This window comes from Zootoca vivipara, chromosome 2 (assembly GCF_963506605.1).
Source record: "Zootoca vivipara chromosome 2, rZooViv1.1, whole genome shotgun sequence".
Taxonomy (NCBI): Eukaryota; Metazoa; Chordata; class Lepidosauria; order Squamata; family Lacertidae; genus Zootoca; species Zootoca vivipara.
This window is the reverse complement of record NC_083277.1, coordinates 28,145,401-28,163,779: the sequence shown is the minus strand read 5'-3', so window position 1 is coordinate 28,163,779 and position 18,379 is coordinate 28,145,401. Positions and strand designations below refer to the sequence as shown.

At 43.8% G+C, this 18,379-nt stretch overlaps 1 protein-coding gene across 6 annotated transcripts in view; it reads left to right on the top strand.

The window, feature by feature from the left end:
• FRMD4B (FERM domain containing 4B) overlaps positions 1 to 18,379 on the top strand; it is a 237,002-nt gene that overhangs the window by 100,545 nt on the left and 118,078 nt on the right. For all 6 annotated transcript variants that reach the window (XM_035106673.2, XM_035106670.2, XM_035106669.2 and 3 more), the window contains 2 exons: positions 14,792 to 14,857; positions 16,463 to 16,557. In XM_035106673.2, the coding sequence (XP_034962564.2) occupies positions 14,792 to 14,857; positions 16,463 to 16,557 (161 nt within the window). The remainder of the gene's footprint in view (positions 1 to 14,791; positions 14,858 to 16,462; positions 16,558 to 18,379) is intronic.

Below are 18,379 nucleotides of genomic sequence, written 5' to 3'. Positions count from 1 at the left end.
TGGAGGAAGAGGGAAGTCTTTGTGTGTATAGGCTTAGTTCCAAATTGCATGGAAGCCTATATACACGAGGACTCCCTCCCTCCCTTGTGACATTTATTTTCCATTTGTGTGGACACTTAGGGGAGGGATTATTCAGCATGGCTCCACTTCCTGCTAGAGTAGGAAGTACATGTTAACCATGAGCAGAATGCCCGGACAGAGCTGTTGGTATCAGCTGATCTGGAATATCACTTTGGTTAAAAAAAACGGACACCTGAAAGAAGGGCAGCGAAAAACTGCTCACTACTTTGGAACATGGTTCTGATTTACTGACTTGGTTAGTGAAAGAGAAGGATGAGTATGTATGGAACACCATGGAAACATTGGGTTCTTGCACATTGTAGACCTAGATTGGTCTTCCCTGATGATTGTATAGCACAGGGAGTCTTGGTTGGTCATTTACATAATGGTACTTCCTTTTATCTGTTAATTGCTAAAATTACTTCATTGCCAGTCTTTGTCTACATTGGACTAGATGCGTTTATATGTAGGCTTTTGTTGCTGATGTTTTATTGTTAATAGTTTCAGGGTGTTTCATGGGAAGTGATTAATAAATGAAATGTAAATAAATAATATCCACACCACACTTCTTTACTGTGCATTCTGCCTTAGCGCTGCTTATCAGCTGGTTGGGAGTGAGCAGGACTAGTGCTATTGCTTCTGCTGGAGCCAGTGCATCAGGCCTGTGGACTTGTCCCTTAATTCTCTGAAATATTTCCCCTTCCAAACAGTTTTCCAGGTGGAATTCCCTATCAAGCAATAGTACTCCAGTTTGCATTTCCCCTGCCTGAGCTTCTGATGTCTGCCTAGTCTTCTTACCTGCTGTGTAGGAGGGCTTCTGGCAAATCTCCCGCTCAGCCAGTTCATTTGTTAATACACACAAGAAGTAGGGCACAGGATCAGAGGATCACGTAGGAGTAAGTGGGGGAGCAAGTCAGGGCAGGGGAGAGCCACAAGGTGATGCTGAGGGAATTCATAGATTATCTGAGAAAAAGGCTGAGTCTGTTAGAAGTGGATGGAACAGAGATGGCATTGTGTTCTCATTGACTAATAATTCACCTGAGATTCTTGCGGGTGGGGTGGGGGGGACAACTGAAACCTCTCTGAAGGCTACATTTGCATTCCCTCCTCTAAGAGGACGGCATTGTTTGCTGTTATCTGAAGAAGGGTATTTTGTTTCAGTTTCAATTCAGTGTTTTCTTTTAACCTATTGCCTTTAGGTGTCCCAAATGATTCCTGGTCCTCCTGCACCTTTCCCATTTTCTCTGTTTGCCCCCTACAGTTCTCTCTCTATCTCCATCTCTCAGCTACCTCCTCCTTTCCCTTGTTTACTGGTCTGACTGCACCCCATATCACCCCCTTTTCTCACTGTACCCCCAGCATGATGCTCTGCATAATTTCAGGTCTCTCTAAACTGCCATCTGTTGCTCATCCTTTTTCCTCTGTTTCATGATTACTGTTTTGTTCCCAACACCTATCCCTGCTTTATGCTACTTATTTAAACTCCAAACGCAACAGTTCTTGCCAAGCCTTAGGACTACACATGGCTGTTGTTTTGCCTCCACTGTTGAAGGCAGTATGTTTCTGAATACCAGAAACTGCAGGGGGGGGCAGGGACAGTGCTGTTGTACTCGGGTTCTGCTTTGGGGCTTGCTGTAAGTATCTGGTTGGCCACTGTGAGAAGAGGATGCTGGATTAGATGGATTAGGCCATTCACCTGATCCAGCAGGCTGTTCTTATGTTCACATGGGGCGAGTTTTCCCTGTCCAGCACAACCCTGGTAAATATGGTACAGTACTCTGCTGAGCAGGCAAAGGTCATAGTCTTAATTGGGAGAGAAGTGATTCCCTCCAAATTAAAAATGAATATGAAGCAAGGCAGTTTGCCCATTTCTACCCATGTTTGTTCCAGTGTTTGATCACTTGTGAAAACAAAGGATGTGTTTGGAGACAGGAGGCAGGCCAATTCCCATCTAGCACTTAGCTTTGAAGGTTTCTGTTACACCTATGAATTCATTAGATCAAGGGAAGTAATAGTACCACTGTATTCTGCTCTGGTCAGACCTCACCTGGAGTACTGTGGCCAGTTCTGGGCACTACAGTTCAAGAAGGATACAGACAAGCTGGAACGTGTCCAGAAGAGGGCAACCAAAATGGTCAAAGGCCTGGAAACGATGCCTTAGGAGGAACGGCTTAGGGAGCTGGGTATGTTTAGCCTGGAGAAGAGAAGGTTAAGGGGTGATATGATAGCCATGTTCAGATATATAAAAGGATGTCATATGGAGAAGGGAGAAAAGTTGTTTTCTGCTGCTCCAGAGAAGCGGACATGGAGCAATGGATTCAAACTACAAGAAAGAAGATTTCACCTAAACATTAGAAAGAACTTCCTGACAGTAAGAGCTGTTCGGCAGTGGAATTTGCTACCAAGGAGTGTGGTGGAGTCTCCTTCTTTGGAGGTCTTTAAGCAGAGGCTTGACAGGCATATGTCAAGAATGCTTTGATGGTGTTTCCTGCTTGGCAGGGGGTTGGACTGGATGGCCCTTGTGGTCTCTTCCAACTCTATGATTCTATGATTGGGGTGTGGGGTGTGGAACATGTGCCCTAAGATGTTGCTAGACCACAGTTCATGTCACTCCCAGCCGCTATGAGCAATAGTCAGGAGTCTAGCTATCCCAAGGTCAGCTAGCAAGATTCATGGCCAAGTGTAATCTGAACTCAAGAGGTCTGTGGATGTTTTGTAATATCTGGTACCTACTCAAAAGTCCTCTACCATAACACATGGGATTACCACTTTCAATAGTACTAAAAGTGCAAGATAGCTGAGCTTTTGAATTTCAATTTTCTTAGCCTTAGTACAGGGTTTCCCAAACTTGGGTCTCCAGCTGTTGTTGGACTACAACCCCCATCATCCCTAGCACTATTAGTTTCCTCAGAACCCAGTTGCATCCAGTCTCGAAGCTGTCATCCCAGTCTTAAGAGCCATCATTGCAGTCTCTTAAGGTCTGTCATTCCTCATCATCTCTCCATACTGATGTGCTCTACCCCTGTAATCCATTCCATTTCTTTCCAAGATCCATTCCTTGCTTTGTTGGTAGCTTGCATTTGTTTTAGTAGTCATGTCAACTGGCATTTACAAGCTGCCCTTATTTTCTCTGGGCCTTCAGATAGCTCCCATAATTCCCAATGAGTGTTTTTTGTCATTTGTTTTTAGTACATCCCATGCCTGAACTGCTATGCTCAGCTGGTGAAGATTTAACTTGTATATGGCTTAGAGCTGGCCTCTTTTTGGTGTGGGCTTGATGTTTGTTCTTTATTTCTAAAAATTATTATTATTTCCTCTGCACAGGTGGCACATTTATTGCACACATGTTTTTTCTATTTTGGTTCTAGGAGAGGAAACCAGTGTTTGTTCAGAGGAGGCAGGGAGATTTCTAAAACTATTGCCCATTAGCTGGCAAAGTAGGTTGAATGTGTCTGACAGAATGCCGCTTCTTCTGGAACTAAATGTAATGAGAGTTAGAATAACAATTTGCAGGTATTGAATGTTGGAGTTGCATGTACTTAGAAATATTTGGTTATCATATTCAATAATAATAATAACAATAACAATAACAATAACAATAATAATAATTGTATGCAATTATTAGTTGATTGATTGGTCAGAATAATTGAACAACATATTTTAAAATATCTGTCCCTGCTGATGATAGACAACTTTTTAAAAAATGTTATTATTTTGAATACTAGTACTCAGGCAAAATTTCTTTCACATAGGAGGGAATGGTTTTGTTGACAGGTAAATGTATGCAGGTTTAACTAATTAGTTGATTAAAAGTCATATCATTCATTGATTCTGGGTGACAGCTGAAATAGATGGTTCAGTATTGTTGAAAGTCCGTGAGTTAATCTCTCCCTATTTTGCTTTGGAACAAAGAGAAGTGAACCAATACTGTCAGAGGCGCTGATGCGGCTACTCTAGAGTAACGACTCCTCGCAGCATATTCCTTTCAGGCTTTTATTAAGTGCTGATTATTTACAGTGCTCAGAGCGATCTATATACATGCTTTCGGTCAGGTGTCAGAACCTCCGAATGGAGATTGGCGCGTTTTTCTCCAGCAAAGAAGCTTTGGGAGACCCATCCTCTTCCCCCGACGTTTTCTGCGCAATTCCGGTGTCGGGGGAATTGGCCTTCCCCCCTGGCTCCCCCTTTCCTGTCCCACCTGGGTCAGTGGCTCCGCAACCTTGCCTGAGCCTCGGGCACCACTTCCTGATTCTCCGCTGGAGGCAGAGCTCTCCCCTGCGCTCGGGGATGGGCTGGACCTTAAGATGGGAGGGACTTCTCGGTATTCCCTATCCCTCACAAATACTTTCGTTGCTGATCCCTGTAAGAGGAAGAGTCCTGATCTAAAATTGTTATTACTACACTGCAGTTTTATATGCAATTCATATAACATAATCAAAGTGGCTGGGGCAACCCAGCCAGATGGGCGGGGTCAGGGCATATGTGGTGCTGGGGTGCAAAAATCCATCTGGCAGCCCCCACCCCAGGTTGCCCAGAGTTGTCGACCTTTTTGGGGGGGCAGTGTGCTCTGGGTCAGCCATCGAGGCACGCAGGCAGGGCAGAGCAGGGCACAGAGGAGCGCGAGGGGGTGGCACTAGGCTAGGCACCTTGTCAGGTGGGCAGTGCGCTCTGGGTGGACCTCTCCACAGCCCTACACCAATCCCAGGCACACAGGAGGGCGGAGCCGGCCGGCAGCCTCAGCGCCTCGATGCCTCGCTTGCCTCCAAACTCACAGTGGAGAGCTACCCGCAGCAGAAGAGCCTGCCATGGCGCTCCAACAGGAGGGCTCTTCCCCGGACTCCAACTCTCGGGCCCTGGACTCTTGGCCTGGCGCCCCTGAGAGCCCAGAGCCCAGGTGCCCCACACCCCTAACGCCTATGGGTAAGCCGGCCCTAGGCAGGGTATAAATAATAAAATTATTAAATTATTAAGCAAACAACAGGAAATATCAGAAGTTTCTCCTTTTTGGTGGCTCTGTGCTAGTAAGATTTTGAACAACTAAATAACTACCCAAGGGAGAATCGGATAATAACATGCCATATAAATAAGTTTTGAAAGAAGAAGCAGATGCATGAATTGAATTTGCTCTGTCCCTCTTCCTGTCCAACTGAGAGCCCTAGAAAAGCAGGGCTCTCTCAATTGTGTGTATGTGCACGGGGTCTTTAGGAACTTGTACCAAATGCATGTGGGGAATGGGACAGAGCCCCATAGGCATGACCCTGCCCCCCTCGCATTCAGCTATGAAATTTGTGGTGTCTGGATGCTCCTCAAGCATCGAGCAATTGTGCATACATATGTGAATCCTGCAAATGTGAACCTAGAGGCTTGCACCGCCAACCTCTGAACATCTCCACCCAGCTGCTCTTGCTCCTTAGTATTGCGACCTGATCCCTTGTACATTTTGAACACGCAATGGATGTATAGATGGAGCAACACCCTCCACTTTCTTTATGATCTCCCTTTGGGGAGGTTGTGCCGATTGATGCTAGAGGGACAGAGCAAGCGAAATGGCAGTGATGAGGAAGAGCACCCCCTGAGCGATGGGAGCCCTCTAAGAGCTTCTTGCCCATGAGCTCTCCACAATTTGGGCTGAACACTGCTTCTGCCTGATGTTGCTTAGGAGTGGGTACACTTGCACCGGGGTGGCTAAACTTTGGCCCTCCAGTTGCTGCTGGACTCCAATTCCCATCAGTCCTAGCCACCATGGCCAATGGTCAGGGATGATGGGAGTTGTACTACAACAACATTTGGAGGCCCACAAACTAGCCACCCCTGATGTACATACTTGCTGCATGAGGAGAAGTGTTCATTTGGGAACCTTGTATTTGCATCAAACCCGCATAGTGATTTGCACTGGAGTTATAGGGAGAGTTTGTTTTTGGAAGTGGTTTTTTTGGGGGGGAGGCGGGGAGGGGAGGCTGGAAATGATAAGGGGCAAATAACTATTGCAACGGGACATCTTAACAATAAAAGTTCTCAAGTTTGATTGCCTCCCATTCTGTACAAATCTTTAATATCTCGTGCCGCCTTGCTCACTGGGGAAAGCTTTTGTTTCTCAATCTGTAATCAAAGCAACAAACAGTAAGGTCATTTCCTAGAGATTACATGGCAACGGAAGAAAGTCTGGGACTGTGTGAGTCTCTGCTCCAAATAGCTTTTATTTAGGTGGGGGAACGCTCTCGCTCTTTGCATTGTACCTTCTGCACCTCATGCAGCCCTTTAAAACCTACCAGAGTGTGTGGTTTGGGGGTAAGATAGGTAAAGGTAAAGGGACCCCTGACCGTTAGGTCCAGTCTTGGATGACTCTGCGGCACTCATCTCGCTTTACTGGTCAAGGGAGCCAACGTACAGCTTCTGGGTTATGTGGCCAGCATGACTAAGCCGCTTCTGGCGAAACCAGAGCAGCACATGGAAACGCTGTTTATCTTCCTGCCGGAGCGGTACCTATTTACTTGCACTTTGCCGTGCTTTTGAACTGCTAGGTGGGCAGGAGCTGGGACCGAGCAACGGGAGCTCACCCCATTGTGGGGATTCAAACCGCTGACCTTCTGATCGGCAAACCCTAGGCTCAGTGGTTTAACCCACAGCGCCACCCTCGTCCCTGGAGGTAAGATAAATTTATATGAATTTCTTTTTCTGAGGCACATTATTGTGCTGGTTGTTGTAAAGTGGCCTTGATTAAATAACTTCAGAGTAAAACTGCTGCAAAGAATGGTATTGCATATTAGACAATAATTGCAAGCTCAACGTGAAGATCATGCTTGAATCCTCTTCTAGAACATGGGAGGGAGGATAGTCGGTAGAGCCTGAGACTCTTAATCTGAGGATTGTGGGTTTGAGTCCCACGATGGGCAAGAGGTTCCTGCATTGCAGGGGGTTGGACTAGATGACCCTGTGGTCCCTTCCAACTCTACAATTCTGGGATTCTAACTGTTGATGTACATGGAGTGTAGAGGTGTTTCTGTGTTTGCTCTGAGTACAGTATTTATCGCTATTGTTGCAAGCATTGGGTTTGTTACCTTATGAAAAAGTTTCATCCCTCTTAGTCCCAGTCATCACTCAGGTCATACTTTCTGGTCTCACAGATTCAGTGTGTTTGCACATCTTACGGTGTTGGAACTCTTCAGGGGAGAATAATTTTACATGAGGTTATGGGAAGATAAGAACTATTTCAAAGATACAGATGCCTCTTTTCATTCTGTAACCGTTCAACGCCTCCTGAGTGAGATCTGCTCTTCCCTTGTTCCCCATTTCATCTGATGCAATGCTTGGCACTGGGAGGTGCATGGCAGGCACTGAGCTCATTAGCAGCCTCTTAGAAAGGGCCCTTTGATCCACACCCTTATTGAAAGGTTGAAATGAGTCATGAAAGTTCAGTCCTGTCAGATCCATTTGCATCTTTCTCAGTATGCATGTGTGAAAGACAGCGAAAGTGCCATACCAGACCATCAAGATGCAGCTCAAACCACAAGCCAAATTAAAACTCTTCTAGTCCAGCAGATAGCATTATAATCCCTTGACTAATTTTGAGAGATGAATCTGGAGGGGAAATAACAGTGTAGCTCTAGTTTACAGGTGGGAACTGCTTCAGAAAGATAAACACTGCATCATCATCATCATCATCATCGCCCGAAGAATGTTCCCCATATCAGATACTCCTAATACAGGCTTTGGGGTGTTAGCAATAGAAAGCACGAAGAAGCATAAGCAATTAGTGTCTGTATAGAGTTAGCAAAACACTTTATCAAAACATGAATTATAATTGGTGCAAAACTCTGATGTGTGGAAAGTTTAGTGTCTATGCGGTTCATTATGAAGATACAGCAATTTAAGTAGAGGCAGGGTTAAGTGATCTGCTAAAGGTTTGGAATCAATAGAAATTATGGAAAGGGAGCTCATGGTCTCGCACTCCCAGGACAGTTACTTAATTCCTGGCTCTGTCTTGCCGCCTGTCATCAGCAAATATAACTAGGGCTGCCACCTTGTTACTACAGGAATTATCCAATCTCATGTCATTACCCGGGAGATTTAGCAATAACTCTACGCAAGATACTGGAACAAAACATGCTCATGAGCTTTTGCCTGGTTACTATGGCTTGCAGTACAACCAGCAAGCCATAGTAACCAGGCAAAACCACCTGTATGGGAAGAGTGTGCCGAGCACAAGCTTTAATTAATTTGCAGCACTACTAGCAAGGAAAGCAGATGTACACAAAGTATTTCACTGGCTCAGTATTTAGAGCTATCCTATCAGGCTTCTAATTATATTCTTGTAGTTGAGGGGTGTGTGTCTGTGTGATGTGATATAATATGATGTGTGTGGTATTCATTTCTTTTCTGTGCTTTGTTTGCAGAATATAGGGTTGCATATTTCCAAAAGTGAAAATTTATGAGCTCTTTTTTTTTTGCAAAGTCTAAAAAGAAAAAAGAGAGCATGAGTTTTGGAGCTGCTTTTAAAAATATTTTTTTGCCAAAATCTACACTACCAACATGGGCTGCCATATGTCCTGATTTTTCCGGACATTTCAGCGATTTTTGCCCAGACACTGTTTATGGGGGCTGAATACTGGCTATGTTCAGGAAATACCAGAAGTATGGCAACTCTTGCATAATACAACAATTCCAGCTTTCATTCAGGGAAACAAAATTTCTAGTCCTTACAGCAACAGTGAAAAAAATTCACAAATGTCCATCAAAATTTCAGGAGCCCCCAAGGGGAAGACGAAGATGGTTTCGTTTGAGACCACAAAGAACTAGTATTTGATTTGCAGTTTCCTGGAGCTAAGGGGCCTGGTTTTGTGGGTTGAGTGGCTGGGACAAATATAAATGGCAAAGTTGTTGTTGTTGTTGTTGTTGTTGTTGTTGTTGTTGTTGGCGTTTAGAACTTTTCCCCTCATCTACTTACCATGTCATCTGCCATGCCCCTGCTTCCATCTTCATTGGGGTGCAGTAGATATTTGCCTGTCGAAGCCATGGTGCCAGCTGACAGGCGGCAGAGTAGTTTAAATATGTGGGGGCTACAGAACAGTGTAATAGGAAAAATAATCTAAGGTGCTAGAGAGGTGGGTTGCTGGCCTTACATGCAGCGCTATTTTTCTAGAAAAAGAGGTGCTCACCATGAGCACCTTCCTTGTTCTCTTTAAATGGCCATGGTGCTCCCACTTGAGAGGTGCTGGAACTGAATTCCAGCGAGTTCCGGCTTGGTGGGGGGGGGGGAGAAAAAGCCCTGCTTGCATGATTCTTTACCATTTGTTTATGGCTGACTTCTACCTCCACCCCAAAGAGCTACCTGTCAAATCGCTCCAAATCCCAACAGCCCTTCCAAAAAAAAAATATGGCAGCCTTTTAAAACTTTGTACTTTGAAACAGAATAAAAGTTATGCAGAAAAGGCAAATATATGCACTTGGTTTCCTTGGCGCAACACTTGGGTCACCTTGGTGTGGAATTTGGTGTCTCTGTCTGTGTGTGTGGTGGCTGGGAGTGTTCTTCATAGGCAGGGAATGCAGTGTGCATAGAACCCTGATGAATACACAATGGCGCTGTGCCTTCCTCTCTCAGGGTGGGGAATGCTTTGTGATTGCGACCATGCCAGTTTTTCTTTTTCTTTTTTTACTGGCTCAGCTGGTGGAGATTATATGAAAGTCAGTTGATGCTCTGCAGGAGCCAAGCAGTTTCCCCTCCCTCCCTCCTCCTTTTTTTTTTGTTTTGTTAAAAACAAACCCTTCTATACATAGACCGAAAAACACTGCACTAGAATCAAAACTAAGCTTTCTCTGAATAGTTTTGAAACTGTCCCAAAGAAGCACTGAGACCCTGCCAAAGTTAACACCGCGCAGCCGAAACGACGATGGAAACATCAGCCAAAAGGCGTTAAGCTGCAAATGCTTTTCATAGACTGCTGCTTGTCCCTAGGAGAACAACGATGGGGTCCAGCAGAAGACCACCTCAATTTTATTTCTGCAGCCACCTTATTCCGCCTTTTGCCAGTCTTCAGGTCCCAGGCAGTTTATTCTTCTTTCTCAACATTTGGTTTAGTAGGTGTCAGCATCAGCTGGGATTGAGCCCCTTAAGCTTTGTGCTAGTTCCCCGCCTGGTCAGCCACTTGGGGTTGCTTAGTGAAGAAGTAGCAGCACTCTCCCATCTTACACTATGGGGCCCCCTGCTTGGAAATCCACTACAGTAGTTCTTTCTGACCTGGTGTGACCATAAGCACAACCGCTACCAGTCTTCCTCCCCACCCCACATCTTTCTGCTTCCCTATCTGATTTCCTGTCTTGCTTTCTGCATACCCTCGCACCCCTGCCATTGCATCCAGTTCCCACAGCCACCAAGTGAAGAACAGGGCTTGCAAATTGGTGTAGTCTTTGTTTCGTCCTCCCACAGATCTCCATCAGTGCACCATCTACCCCCATTCCTGAGCCTTCTGGGACTCACACTTCAACTTTAAAAAATAATAATAATAATAATAATTTGTATTACATCTCCAAAAATATTCCAAAACATTTATCACCGTAGTATACAGTTTTGATGTGCTTAGTAGTTTATGATTCTGTGATGCTGCCAGGAGGTGAATTAAGACCACCAGTGAAACTGGGTCTATTTGTTTCCATTCTGTTATGACTCGTGGTGCAAACACGTCAGTGGAGACAACCCAGTACTGTACTCCTCTCAGTTAGTTTACACCACACTGCCCTCCCTGCTGCCTCTCCTGCCCCTCCTGGCAAGCAGCAGGGAGTCATTTGCCAGGGGGTCAGGTAAACAATCCTGTTCCATCGTGCCATCTACTACTGGTTTTATTTGAAGAAGAATGCCTGACAGAGGGACTGCTGTACTCCCTTCTCTGGTACTGCTCTCCGTTGAAACCCAGTCTCTTTCCAGAATTATGCTACTATTGGTAGCTCTTGGGAACTTTACTTCTTGCCTTCCTTTGGTTACATTACCTGCCTTTGGAGTCTTTGACTCCTTCCTCTAGTCTAGAAATTGAACTGAGCCTACCCTGGACTGTAGGTGGACCTTAAACATTGCTGTATGGGGGCCTGACTCTCCTACTGGACGCTGATAGGCTTAGGAAATGCTGAGTGCAGTGATAGCATGGCAAGTGACTTCCTTACATTACGGGTACATAGTGAGAGGAAGAGGAGCCAAGCGCTGCTTATAACAACATGTACTTTGGGCCTCACTTTAACTCTGCCGATTCACACCAGGGTAGGTTTGGGCAGGGTCTTCAGGGAGTATAGTATTGATCAATCCATCTGTTTTGACTGTTTTGCATTTTCAGTCCATTGGAACTCAAACGTTACATTGCATATTTTCTTCAATCAATATTTGAAAAATTAACTGTCTCGGGGCAGAAATGGGCAAATTTGCATCCCCTCCCCGATGTCAATTAGCCACATGGGATTCAAGCTAGTTAGCAACATGGGATTCAAGCTAGTTAGTCATTACTTTATGACATGAACTGACAGGTCATTTCCTTTGTATTCAAGACCACCTGATTAAAATGTGGCTTCTTAGATCCCTCCCCCGCTGCATTCTGCCATTGGCAAGTGGTAGAATTTTGGTTATGTGAATCAACTATAATGAGATACTGAGGTTTAATCCAGTTTTGTAACAGTTGCACAACTCTACACAGACACTTTTCCTTTTCAATTAAGAGTGAATTAACCAAGGTTTATGTTCATTCATCTGGTAACAGGATTAAGCTAATATGAGATAAACCACTCTTAAATCAGAGAGACATTCCACAAGAAGCTTAGCTAGTTTAGCTAAAACGGCTGGAAAATTGGGGAAGATTCCTTCTGGATGTTTTAAAAAGGAAAGGATCATATTATCATTTTTGGAAATTTAAATAAAATATGTATAAAATCCTCCCTTCAAACCTATAAACCTTTTGAGCTATATTGGAAATAATTCCAACAAAACTAGCTCATGCATTTTGGTATCTGCTTTCAGCCATACTGTAGTCTTGAAGCTGTGTTAAAGTAACTAAATATGCACATACAAACAAGATGTAGGTCTGAGCCAAACTTTTACAGCATTCTTTATCTGGAAAAGGTCTTATTTAAGGCGCAGCATTTTCTACCTTTTGACTTAAGTTTCCAAGAGAACAAGCAATTTTAAAAAAAATGTAACAAATTTAAATAGAACAATAAATGTTTAAAAATGGCAAAAAAAACCAGAAAAAGAACAGCTCAAATAAAACTGATCATCTATTGAAAGGTCAGGCAAATACATGTGAGCAGTACATGTGAAAAGGCTCTAGGAGTCTTGGTAGACCACAAACTTGACATGAGTCAACAGTGTGATGCAGCAGCTAAAAAAGCCAATGCAATTCTGGGCTGCATCAATAGGAGTATAGCATCTAGATCAAGGGAAGTAATAGTACCACTGTATTTGATAGTGTTTCCTGCTTGGCAGGGGGTTGGACTGGATGGCCCTTGTGGTCTCTTCCAACTCTATGATTCTATGAAATAAAATCTGTCACCGAAAGCTAGTTAAACTGGTACTGGTCAAGTGCAACTAGGGAGAGTATTTCACAACTAAGGTGCCACTATCGAAAAGGCCCTGTGTCTGGTTGCATCATATCTAAAGGCAGTAAGACCTCTGAAACAGATTATTTAAAAGACATGGGGCTTCAAAAGTTGTCTCAAATAGCAGGTGCACATACATTCACCTCTTTTTTTGATGGGGGGTGGAGCTGCTGATAGGTTGCTGCTAACAACCTGAGAGTCTGCAGATGGATTGAAAATGAAAGCACCCGTTCTTGTTTTTTTTTATCCCTTTCTTTTTTAAAAATTGCATCTACTTTTGCAACTTTAAAATATAATCCTGTAATAGAAGAGGAGGGTGACAGGTGTTACATGCCAAAACAAATGTGTTTCGTCTTGGAGGAAATAAAATCTCGGTTCTAGGCAAAGAGCAAATCAAGGCTATATAGTTTGGAAATACCTTCGTTAAAGACTTCCTTGCTACAAAGTTATTCTGTATTTAGAAAGATAGGTTTGTCCCTGCTTTTTCACTTCCTAAATTAGGCGCTCTCTTTTTTTGGTTAAAAAAAAAAGCTTCCTGTTTATATAGCATCTAAATATGTTGGGTGTATAACTTGGTGACACATATAACTTGATGACACGTTGGGATCTAAAAATATTGCCTCTAACAGCATGTTTTTGTGCATCAAGAGGATGCTGCTCCTGTGGAGGAGTAGCATAAATATCCTGCAGGTTTTATTCCAAATTTCTGAGGTTTCAGAAGGGAAACCGAGCTTACATTGTGGAGAAATTGTTCTTTTTTTCAGCTTTTCCTGACAGTCACTTTGAAATAAAACATTCTTCAATTATTGTGGCATTTGACACGTGGAATCTGTAGCCACTAACGTTTTGCCTTGACAGAAAATTCAACTTTTAACATTTTGTGTCGTGTACTATTTTGGTCTTGTAAAAGTTGAAGAAAGAACCCTTGTTCTCCATCAGAACAGGAGGAAGCAAAAAGGAGTTACGCTGTGTTTTGTTCCCTTTTCTTTTGACCTTACAAAGGTCCTCAGTCAGCCATTGTAGCAACCAGCACATGTATGTCTTCTTGGACCCTTCATTAATCTACCAGCTCACAACCCAGCCAGCCATGGTTAAAACATAGTGCTGAGTTTTAGAGAATCTAAGATTTCCCCTTCAAATCTTCAGTTAACAGAGTCCTTCTAGAAATTAGGGTGTTGAACTTAAAAACACATATACCCACCAAACAAAGGCTGCAGATCCGTCTCACGACAGCAGGTATGGTGGACCTGTGGACCTCCAGATGTTGCTGGACTACAATTCCCATCATCCACGACAATTTCCAGGCTGGTGGGGGTAGGAATCCAACATCATCTGTAGGGCCACAGGTTCACCATCTCTGCATATTAAGCGTATTAAGAGATGGGCAGCCAGATCACATATATTTTTACTCAATGGTTATGGGAGAGAGGATAGCCTAAAAATACCAGATAGCAGATGGTAAGACCATTCTCAGAATCCTGGAGAGCCGTTGCCAATACTAGACAGATGAAATAATCTGACCTCTGATAAGACAGTGTTCTTAGTTTCCTTGAAACAGAATGGGACTTACTTCCTAGTAAGTACCTAAGGTAGCAGGTTTGGTTAATAAAGTCTTTTTGATTTTATGATGGAAGTTCATGTAGGAAATGTTATGGAAGTCAGACCCCAATGGTAAATTTTTAGTCTCGCATTTCAGGAGAATATCTACATATGTAAGTGTGGATAGAATTGTGCAGTGTAGGCTGTACTGATTCTTGCTTAGGAAACACCTTGTTTTATTTCAGTCAGGAATGGTTATTGGATGAAAAAGAGTTAAACATTTCATAAGTCATCCAAACCACCCAAACTAACTCAGTGGAATGCCTGAGAGTGTGCTTTGAAAATCTTTCAGGTGGGCCTTCACTGGTGACAAAATAACAGAGTAAACAGAAGAAAATAATGTATAATGACAGGTGTGTGGGGCCTGGTGAGCGTGGCTGGAGAATAGCAGTCTAATGGACCAAACTAGATCTGTGGTAGACTTAATTTGGCCCATGAACCAGAGATTTCCTGTGCCTGGTATAGGTCTCCAGCCTTAGCAGTAACTGAAGGACAGTTATTCCAATTATTTGAAATGCCAAGAGTCCATTCTACTTCTAATTATGCTTCTTTCATTTTGCAGATGACAGAAGGGAGACACTGTCAGGTACAGCTTCTGGATGACAGGAAGTTGGAGCTGCTGGTTCAGGTGAGACACCTGCATTTCTGGCATCATTATATCATTTCAGTACTGCTTTATACCAGCCTCTCCAGTTCAGTGGTCTCTATCAATGGCTCTAAGATGGTACTTGCTTTTTAAAAGCTGGGGATGCACTAGTTGAAAAGCCCTGCTGTGTGGGGGCCAAATACCTACCTCAGCCAGGTGAGCATTATGCTGTAACTTGCAACCTGTATACATTTACCTGGTAGTAAGTCTCGTTGGATTCAGTGGGAGTTGCTTTTGAGTACACATGGATATAGTGTCTCACTGCCAGTTTCACATGAGCCACTGCTTGATGATGAAGATAATGATGCTTTGATATTTTAAAGGTAGTGTCAGGGGGACTCCCTACAGGGACCCTCTCCCAGTCATCCTGACCAGCACTTCGCCCAGTGACAGCACTAGCAGCGGGTCAGGAGGAGGGAATGAGGAATGGAGCGGGGTGGAGAGAGAGAGGGCTCTCAGACGTGTCAAAGCCTAGGCTAGGGGGAGGCGCTTTGGGGTGTCCAGGCTTTTATGCTGGTCCAAGACACGAAGGAAGCCATTGCCAGGTTCTGAATCGGACTAGGCAGTCATGTTTTCTGATATCTCTGCACTGTAAATAATATGCAGAATAAAACTCTGAAAGACAGAGTGGACTGGAGTGTCTTTACTCGAGAGTAGCCGCAACAATTCCTTGACAGGTACCGGTAGGTAGATTATCTGTATGGATTTTAGTCTTTAAGTTAGTGGGAGAAGCTCTTTTCCAGTGAGGGTTGCATTCCCTCATGAGCAACTTTCAAGGAGCTGTAAGTCAGTGGTGGGCGGGACCAGAGGCAAAAGGTGGGTGGAGGAACAACTGTACAGTAGGTTATGGTTCAGCCACACCAAAGCCATATGTTTCTATATGCACTCCCACACACAGGCTCATTGTTGTCATGGGGACATCGGAAGCTTATGCCAAGTCAGACCATTGATCCCTCTAGCTCAATATTGTCTACCCTGACTGGCAGTGGTTCTCCAGGGTTTCAGGCAGCAGTCTCTCCCAGCCCTACCTGGAGATGCTAGGGGTTGACCTGAGACCTCCTGCATCCAAGACAGATGTAGTAGAGTACCACTGAGCTTATGGCTCTTCAGAGACCCTGGAGAGCTGCTGCAAGTCAGAGCTGTCAGTACTGGACTAGATGGAGTCTGATAGTCTGGTGTATGGCAACATCCTAGGAATCTCTCCGGTTTTGCCCATCCCCTATAATATGGAGATAGAAGAGAATTTGTAACATAGGTAAGAAGTTTTGTTGATATAATGTATCTTGTATCATCGCGTGCAAAAAAAAATCACTTTGTCACACTAAAGGTCCATTGATTTCAGTTGGTCTACAGCAAACATTAAAAATCATCATGCACCATGGCTGCAGAAGTAGATATATTTGTACAAGAAGGGGAGGTGGTCTTAACACACATTTTCTGTTTGCACAGAGAGCTGTTGGGGGTAAAAGCAGAAAACAAAGGTTCCATGACCTGTAAGGTTCGCTTGTCTATAGCCCTGGTTCAAATACAGCTTGTTATGTACAGAACGCAAGAATGCCATCTAATCCATATCATTCTCTTCAATAGCCCAAGCTCTTGTCACGGGAATTGTTGGATCTGGTGGCTTCCCATTTCAACCTCAAAGAAAAGGAGTATTTTGGGATAACATTCATAGATGATACGTAAGTTTATGGAGGCATTTTGTAAACCACTGTTTTGAGCTACCGGTAGTTGCCAATGAATGATGATTGGCTTCTTCAAAAAAGATTTTTCTAATTGTTGGGTAATAACATAGCCAATAATAGCTTTCCATTTGCTGCACCTTTGCTTTGTCCGTGTCTGTTTCATTTCCACAATTAACTGACTTCTGGGGATTGGCCAAGAAAATAGCCCAATGTGCAAGTTTCCTGTAGCAGGAGGCCACCAACAGACTCATGAGTTAAAGCAGAATCCAACCACATGCTTAACAAATATTAACTCCAGTGAAAAAGGCACTGTACAGAGAAATTGTCCATAGACCAAAGAATATTTTGAAAAATCACAGACATTACTTCCTCCAGACTTTGGTAAATAGTTGGGACCGTCTTCTGAAACATCAGCTGAAGATGCCATCATGCAGTACATGATTTGGGACTAGGGTACAGGTAGCCCAATGGTGCCCTCCTGCTGCTGTTGTCCTTGAACTGCAGCTCCTGTCAAATGCAGCCAGGGATTATGGGAGTTGAAGTCCAACAATACTGATTGCCGCTGGACAGGGGTATACAGTCATATCTTGAGTTGCAAATGCTGCAGGTTGTACTCCGCGCCGAACCGGGAAGTACCGGAACGGGTTACTTCCGGGCTTCGATGCTTGTGCATGCGCATGCGCAGAAGTGCCAAATTGCGTCACGTGTGTGCACAGACGCAGTGCTGTGGGTTTTGAATGCTGTGGGTTGCGAACGTGCCTCCCGCACGGATCGCAACCCGAGGTATGACGGTATTTGGAATTGCTTTCTCCAGTGTAACATAACCATGCATGTGTGCTTAGTTCATTGAGGGAGGTCCTGCTGTGTCCCCCCAGCTTTCTGAAGTACAGTGCGTAGGGATACAGCACCATGGCCTTTTCACTACTGGAAACCAGACTGATCTCCCTTCTGTCTGCTTTCTTCAGCCAGCTAATTTCTTTTGGTTTTAAGGCACGCTTTTACAATGTGATAACGGTACTGCAGCGTCTTTCTTTTTTAAAAATTATGGTTTATCATGAGTTGTCAGATGTGTGAAGAGTCCTAAAATGGAGTAAAAACAAAACAAAACCTGGAGTGTACAGGTGAAACTCGGAAAATTAGAATATCGTCGAAAAGTGCATTTATTTCAGTAATACAAGTTAAAAGGTGAAACCAATATATGAGATAGATGCATGGCATGCAAAACAAGATATGTCAAGCCTTTATTTGTTGTAATTGTAATTATTTGTCGTTAGGCGGGTCAATTATAAACGGAATGTAATTAATGAAATGTAATACTGTAGTGATGTTTAATTTTGTTTATTTTTGTATTATTGTAACTATTTGTTTTATTACAGTGGAATTTCCAAAAGAAAGCAAACTAAAAGAAAAATAAAAAATAATAAGTTGCATTACTGAAATAAATGCACTTATTCGACGATATTCTAATTTTCCGAGTTTCACCTGTATATTTGTTGTTCAGTCGTTTAGTTGTGTCCGACTCTTTGTGACCCCATGGACCATAGCACGCCAGGCACTCCTGTCTTCCACTGCCTCCTGCAGTTTGGTCAGACTCATGTTGGTAGCTTCGAGAACACTGCCCAACCATCTCGTCCTCTGTCGTCCCCTTCTCCTTGTGCCCTCACTCTTTCCCAGCATCAGGGTCTTTTCCAGGGAGTCTTCTCTTCTCATGAGGTGGCCAAAGTATTGGAGCCTCAGCTTCAGGATCTGTCCTTCCAGTGAGCACTCTGGGCTGATTTACTTAAGAATGGATAGGTTTCATCTTCTTGCAGTCCATGGG